Genomic DNA, 12,131 nt, shown 5'->3' with positions numbered 1-12,131 from the left:
TCCTGCTGCCGACTGTGGGCTTAATATTAATCAAACAACTAAAGACAAAGACAAAATCACTCACTGCTGTTCACAGAAGGTCTTTTGTAGCTTTAATAAGAAACAAAGGAAGTTTAATTCTTACAGTGAAGACTATGCTGTTTTATTTTACATTTGATTATTCAAATTCTATAGGCTGTTAACTGAATGCTTTAGACTTGCATTAAATTTTTTTTTTGGTTATATGGCCCACTAATAATCGTGTTAAATAATCGTGATTACAATATTGACCAAAATAACCGTGATTATGATTTTTTGTCATAATCGAGCAGCCCTCATGTAAGGTATAGCTAACTAAAGTAAAACACACACACACACACATCTGTTTGTTTTTTGAGGACTTTGTTGACAGTCATCATCTTTAGACTAATGAGTTAACAATATTAACAATACGAGTTAATGACATTTTCTGTCTAAATGTGTCAATTAAAAAACATTGAATATTATAATATGAATATAGGCCTAATTATTTTTGCTATTCTGTTTGGTGTAGTTATGAACAAATTAGCTACATAAACTATATAAAAAAAAACACTGAACTGTTGCAATGCTTCAGATTCAAATTGAAAGACAACTATGTATTAATTTTTTCAGCAATTTCATCTTTCAGATATACTTTCTATGCTTAAATATTTAAATTAAAAACTATTAATATTCTTTTTTCCACTATTCACAATTTGGTGTAGTTTGGCGTAGCTTAAAAACCCACTGAACCTTGTTTCACATTCAGACCTGGCAACTTGTTTCTGCACAGTTATGTTATTTAATATAGTAATACTGAAGGCGTGTTGGGTTAAAATCCAGTCTGCCTTCTGTGAACGTGTAACAGAATATCGCAACTCAAACAAACTGTCTACACAACAAGCGGGCAGCACGTGAGGGAAGGATGTCCTCTCTTCGCAGCTCTGAAAACATTTTCCACCTGTCTTCCATCCTGGCATTTATATGATTAACAGCACTTAGTGTATAGGTGCACATGCACACACTCGCCTGCTCACATCCAATACATCACAAACACCCTTCACTAAACACACACACACACCCTAACTGATGAATTAGAAAATGAGTGCCGTAAATGCCGGTGACAAACTGGTTCAAAGTTCAGAACAAACTCCAGCAAGCTCTTGAACAGGTTTCAGCACATGAAGAGAAGGACGGAGGGAAAACGAGACAGAGAGAGAGAGAGAGAGAGAGAGAGAGAGAGCGAACATGATCTTGCATTCCTCAGAAGAGAAGGAAAGGGAACGGGGTACGGAGGAGAGGGGGTGGGGTGGGGTGTTAAAGTGGCGCCAGACAGCATTTGAATTCCCGGCAGTTGACCACACAAACACACACTCTCACACACACAGGTTTAGACCGTGTAATGAATAAAAGTGTGTGCGCGCTGACTTTCTTTATTATTTGAATAGCATTATCACAAACTCATACACATACACAGACATGTTTACCTAGCTAAATGAGGACATAACACAGACATCTATTGTTTTTTATATTATTGCTGAAACTTTAAACTAGCCATAATGCTATTGTTAAAATAAAACAATTCTATAGCTTACTTATAATCCTTTACTTTTTTATTTGTTGTTCTATCACAGAGAAGATTTTCTACTGACATCTATTCATTGTTTTTTGAGTTATTTTTTATTAGTTAATTTAATTTAATTGTATGAAATATTAAAAACATGAAAATACTGATATTTAAACATTTCATAAATAAAACTTTAAAAATGATCTATGAAAATGTTAAATATTAAATATATAAATATTTTAATAAATAAATACAATATCATAAAAACATTATAAACATTAAAATATTATTTATTAACTTTAAGATTTTTTTATATTTATCCTATTATGTTACTAAACCTAGTGCTTTTGATTTATTTTTTACATTTTCATTAATACATTGTTTATGTTTGTATGTCCTTGTGGGGACTGTTGGCTGCTTCTCACAATCCAGCAGATTTCAGATTCATCTTTAATGGGACATCTGGACCACACAATATAGGTAAACCTTGACCTACACACACACACACACCTTGTAGCAGCATCACAACACATCAAAACACATCCAACATGCTTTAACATCCAGGGATTCATGGGGAGTGAGTCAAAGGTGGATGACAGAGAAAAAGGAAACAGTATGGTGTGAGCAAAATGCTCCTTATCTGAAGTGCTTATGACTAGCACTTAATATCAGTTAACGTCTCAACGTCGCTTTTGATGCATTTCATCAGTTTCGAGCACAGAAGCTCCTGATGACAGTCTGGACCCAGAACACACAATCTAACAGCAGCTGAGCTCTAATGAACAGCCGGATCAGCACAAAAAGTGTCGGGAAAACAGCTAAGTACAGCGTGACAGAGAGAAACACAGCCACAAACATAGTTAAAGCTCTAATCGCACCGAGAAAAAGATTTTTAGTCATGCTAAGACACATGACCTAAAAGTTAAACGTTTTTGTTTGTAACGCATCTGTGGAACACTATCTGTGTCATGGTATGAAGCATCCGTGTTCAAGAATGCCCTAAAAAGCAAGCTTTTCCAAGAATGCGATTCGATGTGTGAGAGTTAGTGCTTGAGTAAATGAGTGTGTGTGTGTGTGTGTGTGTGTGTGTGTGTGTGTGTGTGTGTGGTTGTGTTTGGCAGAATGCTTTTCCTGGAATGAGTAATGCCACACAGGCTGCAGTGATTTAAGCTTTGAGCAGGAATGTGGGAGGTCCACGTTTTTTCTGCAAAACAAACCAGTGTGAGAGCATGTGTGTCAGCGTTAACAGAGTGAGTGTTTGCTGAACCATAAGAAGATCGCCCTATTATCGGATGTCAATGGCGCATCCATCAATATCAACACTTTGTCCATTATTCAAAATCAATAAACGTGGCTCAATATATATATATATAGTCTGTAGGACTGCGTCTCTTCTGCATCATCCTAAATGAGTGAAAGCAGATGTCCGAACTCTCTTTGTGCAGTGCAATTATGTGCAAGTCTAATAAAAGGCTAATGGAGGTTTCTCTGAAAGTGTAATGGAAAGCTACAGTGTGAAGTGTAAACAGTGGTTGGAAAGAGATGTTTAAAATCAGCAGAAAAGGTCACTTAACCTTTAGCATCTCATTAAAAAACATATTAACATTCACAGACACAGAATTTAATAAAAATAATCAATTAAAAAAAGTACTGAGTCCTTAGAGTTTGTGAATGAATGGTACTTCTCTGCCTAGCTATTATGCCGTGCAATGCAGTCTGGGACATTTTCTTTTTCTGTTGATTCCATAGGTACAGTCAAAGTAGCAATTGATAGTGAGCATTTAAATGTCAATGCAGATTCTTCTGAGTACTTCTCCTAAAAATTTAATAAAGAAAGGTAATGTAACAGGATTATCCAAGTCCTGAGATGCTGTTTTTAAGCTTGTGAACCAGGGTTTTGCTAAATATATCAATAAAGCCTTATGTTTTAATGCCCTCTCAAGTGTTTGGTTGGCACGACACGCCTTCTTAGATATCAAAGATGGCATACATATTTGAAAGCGCAACCATTAGGAGCAGATGGCATAAGGATATTAGAAGGTAAGAGGTTTTACTTTTTAACTTCCATAAAATGACCATTTTTCATGGTATGGAACATTTTTATCAGTTCAATAAAATGCTAAACATATTTATTTATTTAATAAATCACTTCATATTCTTAGTCTTATCATTAATATAAAGGAATCAAGTGCAGATAGAAATAATAGCAACTGAGAAGCAGTAGTAAATAGTCCCTAGACAGACCCATAATAAAAGTCAGGAAAAAATTGTTGCAAAGATAGGTACATTTTTGTCTACCTTTTTTTTTTTTTTTTAAATCTAACTCTGTTATTATCATCAAAAAAGTTTTACGGGATTAGATGAACAATGCCACCATCAGTCAAAAATAGATTTTTTAGTTAGCCACAAATATTACTGTAGAGAAAAAAAAACATACAAAAAATATACCTAATCAAAGGTTTTATTTTATTTTGAAATTTTATTTTATTATATTTGAATTTTGAAACAAGTATATGAGAAACAAACCAAAAAAAAAATAATAATTTATAGAATATGTTATCAGGCATTGTGACCGTTTAGACAAGAAAAACAAAACAAAAAAAATTTAAGTACATGCGAAAACAATTATCTTACACATTTCTGTTTAACGAATCTGCAATAATACTATAATATTATAAAACAGCACAGTGTAATTTTTTACTGTATTATGGCACTTAAAGAGGTGATTCACCGCTGCTGACACCAAGATGGCCTGTGGCATTCCCTTTTGCCAAAATGGTAGTGAAACTTAACCCATAATGCACTTGGCTCAATACGACTGACTGAGTGGGGGATATAAAAATGCTAAGTACTGTAATTTTCACAAAAGCCCTGGAGCTGTCAAAAATCCACCAGATGACGTGTTTTAGCTGACAATTACACCAGGATATCTGTGTGCAGGTAATATGGAGAAAAAATACACACTGTTCATTTAAATATGCTACCGACAATTTACCAACACGAACCTGGTTGAAAATCTGCAAACTTCTGTAAGCAGAAAACTCAAAGCTCAGTTGTTTTGTGCTTGAATGGAAACCCAAAAATTAGCACCCTGACACAGCTTTACATGGTTTCATAAAGGCCTCTAAGTTCATCTTCAGTGGTTTGTCATGTTAATGAACATCCTACTGAAGGCTCCTCGGATATGTGAGGTATGCTATTGTGAAAGACATGCAAATATCAAACCACATAATAGAGCATCGGTTAAACTATTCTTTCCACACAACACTTCAATCATCAACTTGTTCTTCTGTGCTACAACTTTGTGTGACGCACAAAACATTTGCTTTGAATGTTTAACATTCTCCTGACGCTTGAAGAGGAAGAACAGGACAGAAGGGAAGGAAAGTGAGAGCGAGATGACATCTGACCTCACTAACCTTACTCAAATATTGTAAATCTGTAGTACTTCTGATTTGAAGAAATGGGGAATTACACAGACGAATTTAGGAAATTAGATAAGGAAATGAAACCAGGCTGACGTGGTTCATACGCTCTTCTAGAGTAACATATCTGGTTGAGGAGATGGCATCGGGCCCTCATGCCATTGGCTGCGTGGCATGTGACCGGCGGGGGCAGGGGCGTGTGCTGGAATGCAGGGTTAGGGGTGCAGCTATGGAAGGTCACGAGGTCAGGGTCATACACACACATGTTGCCCCCCTCCCCCCGATCATACACAGGGGCCTCTGTGCTTCTGTCACTCCATAAATGACTCCAACACATGGACGCTCTCGCTCGTATTCTGCGCTGCCCCCGTAACCCACTTGCATGGCAAACACACACAAACCACTGTGCTCCCCTGTCGGTGGACACACCATTATTGTTCTCTAGGGGTAAAAACAAACAAAATACTATTCAACCCCAGAAGACCTCATTCATCCCTAGAAATACACCATCCGTACACTTCCAGTGAAACATTTATTCCCAACGCTCCTAAATCGAGATACAAGTGCTCCCAAGGCGAGCGATGTAAGAAAAAAAGTACAGACTTTATCGCTGCAGCGTTTAATACGGCCTCACACTTCAATGTCACTGAAAAATCCTGCCTATGTGTGTGACATTTACAGGCGTTCACAGAAATAGCATGACGGCACAATCGTTTGATGGGCCTGATGGGAAACTAGGCAGTGCGGAAAATACAAAACACGTTCGCTCGGTGGCTGTCTCGCACAAACACACACACATGCTGCCGAACAGGATACATAAGCATGTAAACATAGAGAGGTGCCTGTTGATGTTGAACTGGTTCCAGAGAGACCTGAACAACTGAGACGGCTGCATAACACTGACTAAAATGGAGCACACGGTCTCCTGTGTGACAATGTGAACGAGTGATAAAAGGCTGCTAGTTATTCCAAATTAACAATCTATTACACCTACCTGTATATGGAAACAAGCTTACAGTGAGCATGACAACGACACACTCACAAACACACAGGCAAACATGTAGAATAAATAGAGTAAGCAACATGAAAACCATGCCAGGGTTTGAAATTATCTGGGACTGGGTCAAAAATGCACCTGAAATTTAAAATGTGATATAGGCTAGTTGCTATTATTTAAATGTATTTATGCAACAATTTGAATTTGATTGGCTGAGTGGAATTCTTTATAAGGGAATCATTGAATTATTCACTTAATTCACAAGAACAAAACAAGGGACTAATTGAGGGAGTCATTGAATCGTTCACTCAATTTGTTTAAAACACTAACACTACCATTAAACAGACAAAAATAATAAGGTAGCTGGCTATATTCTCTAAAATGTAAGTTACTCAATATTAATTTCTTGTTTATTTAGCTATTGCGTAAAAGCAATATCACACTTAGCAACTGTGCTGAATATCTGCAAGCATATTAATTTATTTTAATGAATAGCAGCTTATGTAATTATTCCCACTGTGAATTTATTTTAATGATTGCTTAAACTTAATTTATAAGCTATTTGACAAGGCTGACACAATATGATTGAAAAAAAGTGACCTCATAAAGTTACAAATGCCTGTGGGGCAAATACTGAATATTGAATGCATTTTTGACACTGATGGCCAACACCTATCTCTTTGAAAAATAACAAACCAATATTACAAATTAAAGCTGGAATCTTAACCACTGACTCTTCACGACCATCTCATGAGACAGCACACAAATTACAGGGTTAGCCATTCAGGATACTGCTGTACTAAATACACACTGAGGCCTGATGGGTAGACCATAGTTAAACCACAGACACTTTCAGATGTTACAGAGGAAACGTGATCAGCCAGGGTCAGCGGAAGCCTATTTGTGCAGACACACAGCACCCGGAAAAGGAGGAAGCCTGAAGAGGTGCGCATCATTCTCTGAATTCATGCAAAGTGGCAGTCAGAGAGTGAGGAACTGATAAGAGCAGTCTCTTATCTAATGCGATTCATGTGGCGAGAGCTTTTTGATGAAGTCGATAGTGTCAGTTTTACAAGGACTGACAGACACACACGACTTTTATCAGGATGCACGCCATACCAACGCTTTTGTCACCTCCTGTTCTCATAACAAACCACGGCTTTCAGAGAAAATGCTCTCTCACCGAAATGCGCTACGTATTTATACCTCTGTGGGTGTTTGCAGGTAAGAACACAGACTGAAGACATACTAAAATCTGATAAAGAGTGAAGCACTTGGAAACCACATCCTATACTCGGTACTGTATCTTCGTCTTACTCTCTTACTCGCTCACTCGCTTGCATACTCAGCAGCTGAGCTCACCTCGTAACTATCGAGGTCAGAATGTGGCCTGCACAGCCGTAGAATGATAAAACCGCAAGGTACTTGTAGTAGTTATTGCCACCTGACTTAAAGCAACATTTCATCCCGTCTCTGCACCTCATCGCTGACGTTCAGCTTTACAAAGTCAACATACATAAAAATGCCATCGTCTGTGGACTGAAGATGAGATATGTGTGATACGAAACTTTTATCTTGCAAAAAGGGAAAACCAATGCTACTAACGCAAGTATGTATTTTTGAGCAGGTCAAGAGGTCAACCACAAAACCTTCATCAAATTTCAATTTTATGCACCTTCTTAGTTAAAAATACACTCCATATGGGGAAAAGTTTGGATAATGTTGTCTAAACAAATCACAGCTGAAAGTAAAATGTGGTTTTCGAATGTGTTGATATTGTATGCATCGCGCGCTTAGACACTCGGTAGGTTAATGGCGTAGCGCGCTCGCAGCGTTGATGAATATAACAGTTAAAAGTCCTTAAAACTTCGAGCTGCGTGGGTGTCGGGGTACGACCGCTGAGAAAATCGTGATGTGGGAGAAATGATTGTGAATCGTGATTGAGGGAGAGAAAGCGAGAGAGTCTCAACATTGATTCCCAAACATGCCACAATAGGCCTCCTGAACACGGCTACTGAAACTTCCTGTAGTTGGCGAGACAGTAGCAACTTCTCAAGTGCATACTGCATAAGTAGATACATGTTAGGAAATGAATACTTGCGGCAAGTATGCTAACAGTGATTAAAGTGAATTCAAACTACTGGAAAGCATTCATCATAAAAGTAGGCGATCCTTTCACCTAACGGGATATTAGTGCGCAGCTCTGTGTAATTAGGCTTCACTGCACTTTACAAGCGTAAAGGTCTATATTTAAAACCCTAGAAACTGGAGCGAATGCAAAGTGGTCCATTTGTAAACAAAGTAACATGATAATTAAATACTCCGGTGAGAAAGCGGGGCTTCCATTTTGAATGTGCCATGCTACTGCTACAGGCGCAGAGTGCGAGGAGGAACATTTTTGGGGGAAAAAAGTATTTAAAATTTTGCGGGGAATTCACAGCATCGATTTCGACATACTTCCAAGAACGACAGAAGTACAGGCTGCTGTTTTAAAGTTGTAGCATTCAACAGGTTTCGCGCTGACAGGACTGGAAGAAACTGAAATGAAGCGGTCGTTAGGTTTGAATGTAACTATTTAAAGTAAAACCGCAAACTTGAGAACGTGTTAACATTAGGACTACTAGAATGAACAGACTGAGCTGGACTACACGTCTAGACTACACCGCGACACTTGAGGTCATTAAAATGAATGGACAACTGACCGCATTATTTATTAGTTTTAATATTTGAAAACTGCCATTCAAGTTCACGAGTTAAACACGTACGAGTTTAACCATATAATGCAAGCCAAACAAAAAATAACCGAGTAGTGAATCAGTTGACATGTCAGAGTAATAAATCGTCGAAAAATAGTCAACTTTTCTAAAAGTAAAAGTCAGTTGTCGTGAAACTAATAACGTTACATCCATTTTGACATTGCTGACTGCTCAATAAAACTGATGTTTAGTAAAATCCTGACTCGATACACTGGCTCGACAAGCTCACAAGTCGAAGTTGTGGCAGCACTTGATAATGAATGCCTGGGTAACTTACCCGCGTCCCCCGGGGTTTTCATGGTGAAAGTTATCTGCCCCTAACACACAGCGAGCTGGGGTAAGTTGTCAGTTCAGCAGTGGCGAGACTCGGCCTCTCCCGCACCCCCGTCTCCAAAAGGCCAAACTTTTGTCCAATGATCCGCGCTCTTGTTGCTCGCGCAGAACGACTTCTGGCCTCTTTTCGCGATCCCTCCAAACCCCCGACCGTCAGCGCTGAGTTTGGGAAAGCGGCTCGGTACTTCCACTGGCGCGGCGGGACGGGACGGGACGGGACGGGACGGGGTGCAGCGGAGTTCCGAAACAGCGCTTTGCCGTCTGTCCCGGGAGCGATCGATACAATCCCAACACCGCAGGAAAGCAGCGCTCCGCGTCTCACTGTTACAAACTCGCGCTCTTGATCCCTGATGATGATTTTCGCAACATTTTATCCTTGTGTTAGTTTGTCATCTGCTCTCCCGAGGCTCGCCATTCGCAGTATATCAGTCAGTTTCCCATTCTCTCTTTCACACCGACTTTTTTTTCTTCCTCCACTCTCCCTAGTCTGAAACTACTCGCTGTCTCCTCCCCCATCTCGCTCTCTCTCTCTCTATGGAGTCAATATAGTGCCACTTATATATGCAAAATAATAAAGTTTTGCAAAAGAAAATAAAGTTTTGCAAACGAAAATAAAGTTTTGCAAACGAAAATAAAAGTATTGAGAAAAAATAAATGTGTTTTTTGCAAACAAAAATAAAGAATTGCAAAAGAAAATGAAGTATTGCGAGAAAAAAATAAGTTTTGCAAACAAAAATAAAGAATTGCAAAATATAAATGAAACGGCACAAAAGCAATGATTTTGCAATACATATTTTCCATGGCCATATCTACTAATTTATTTGCAACGCTGCTTTTATTTTGCGTTTCAGTCAAATTTTTATTTTCGTTTGCAAAACTTTATTTTCGTTTGCAAAACTTTATTTTCTTTTGCAAAACTTTATTATTTTGCATATATAAGTGGCATTACATTGACTCCATACTCTCTCTCTCTCTCTGTCTCTCGCTCTCGCTCTCGCTCTCGCTCTCTCTCTCTCTCTCTCTCTCTCTCGGGTGTCGTGTTTCGCTCGCGCCCACAGGCGCAGGGGGAGGAGGAGGAGGGGAATGGGGCATCGGCTGAGTCACGCCCCCTCACCACGAGCCGGGGCTGGCGTCACTGCAGCACGAGGCGTCGTTATGGAGACCGCCATAGCCACTGTCCGTGATCACATCACATCCGTGTCCTACGAGAACTTGAGATTTAGCGTCATCGCGTCCGTTAACGTCAGCAACAAGTATTTTTCGAGCTAATTAGCCCTCGTTCTCTTTCATTTAATGATAATTATCGAATTATGATTTCCGGAATGTACCCTTCAAGATCAGAGACTCAACTCTAAGGGCACTTTTGGCCACTCAAATATTTTCTATCAAAACAAAATGTCAAATATTCTGTGGCTCATGTATCATATCATATATATATACACCATACAGTTCTATAATGGATTTTTATATAGGCCTATATTTGTTAGGGCCAATGACAAATAAGCCTACAATATATTTTCCAAGGTAACAATTTTTTTTATTAGCCTACCAGTTTCATAAATATCATACATTTTACATCAAGACATTTTATATAATATGTCAAGATATTTTTTATATAGTATACTAAAAAACTTTTCAAAAGTGATATTTAAAAAGAAGTTAACACTTTACAATAAGGTTCCATTTGTAAACATTAGATAACTACATTAGTAAACATAAACGAATAATGAAAAATACTTCAAAAGCATTTAATGTTGATTCCAACATTTAGTAATTTAGTAATTGCTCTTGCTTTTTTAGAAAAAAAACAATCCAACATTATTTTTGAAAGAACTAAATGGCACACAAAAAAATAAATGAATGAATGAATGAATATATATATATATATATATATACACACAGTGCCTTGCGAAAGTATTCAGACCCCTTATTTTTTCACTTTTTATGTTGCAGCCTTATGTTAAACTGCTTTAAATTACTTTTTTTTTCCACATCAATCTACACTCCATACACCATAATGGCAAAGCAAAAACAGAACTGTCACAACTTTGTAAAAAAAATTTTTTTTAAACTGAAATAAGTACATTGCATAAGTATTCAAACCCTTAACTCAGTACTTAGCTGAAGCACCTTTACACCATCAAGTATTTTTTTGTTTGATGCGACAAGCTTTGCTCATCAGCATTTGGCAATTCTCTGCCATTCTTCACCTCACCTCTTCACCTCTCAAGCTCTGTCAGGTTGGATGGGGGCAGACACACATTTTCAGGTTTCTCCAGAATTATTTGATTGGGTTCAAGCCCAGGCTCTGTCTGGGCCACTCAAGGACATTCACAGAGTTGTCTATAAGCCACTCTTGCTGTGTGCTTAGGTTCATTTTCCTGTTGGAAGGTAAACCTTCTGCCCAGTCTGAGCTTCTGAATTCTCTGGATTGGGTTTTCATTAAGGCTATCTCTATATTTTGGTGCATTGAGCTTTTCTTCTATTCTGACGAGTTCCTCAGTACCTGCCACTGAATAACAGCCCCACAGCATGAGGCTGCTACCAGCACACTTTTCTTTTGGGATGGTACTCTGCAGGTGATGAACAGAGCCTGGTTTCCTTCAAACATGATGCTTGGAATTGAGGTTCATCAGACCAGAGACTCTTGTTTCTCACAGTCTGAGAGTCCTTTAGGTGCTGTTTTGCAAATTCCAAGAGTGTTTTCATGTGTCTACACAGAGGAGAGGATTGAGTTTCTCCTATCTCCACATATGATCATGGAGCTCAACTAGATGACCATCAGGTTCTTGGTCACCAGTCTAACCAAAACCTTTCTCCATTAATTGCTCAGTTTGGCCAGGAGGCCAGCTCTAGGAAGAGTCCTGGTTGTTTCAAACTTCTTCCATTATGGATAATGGATGCTACATGCTTCTGTGACCCTTCAATGAAGCAGAATTTTTTTCTGAACTCTTGCCCAGATGTGTGGTTTGATGCATTCCTGTCTCTGAGCTCTACAGGCAGTCCTTTTGACCTCAGGGCTTGGTCTTTGCTCTAATATGCATTTTTAGCTG

General features: G+C 38.5%; 1 protein-coding gene across 1 annotated transcript in view; it reads right to left on the bottom strand.

The window, feature by feature from the left end:
• LOC107700185 (ETS domain-containing transcription factor ERF-like) overlaps nt 1-9,583 on the bottom strand; it is a 51,964-nt gene extending 42,381 nt beyond the window's left edge. The window contains exon 1 of the mRNA XM_016501744.1: nt 9,023-9,583. Within this exon, the coding sequence (XP_016357230.1) occupies nt 9,023-9,044 (22 nt within the window). The 5' untranslated portion in view covers nt 9,045-9,583. The remainder of the gene's footprint in view (nt 1-9,022) is intronic.
• Nucleotides 9,584-12,131: the final 2,548 nt, after the last annotated feature.

This window comes from Sinocyclocheilus anshuiensis, unplaced genomic scaffold (genome assembly GCF_001515605.1).
Source record: "Sinocyclocheilus anshuiensis isolate Anshui unplaced genomic scaffold, SAMN03320099.WGS_v1.1 scaffold955, whole genome shotgun sequence".
Taxonomy (NCBI): domain Eukaryota; kingdom Metazoa; phylum Chordata; class Actinopteri; order Cypriniformes; family Cyprinidae; genus Sinocyclocheilus; species Sinocyclocheilus anshuiensis.
The sequence above is the reverse complement of the archived record's forward strand: the minus strand, read 5'-3'. Positions and strand labels throughout refer to the sequence as shown.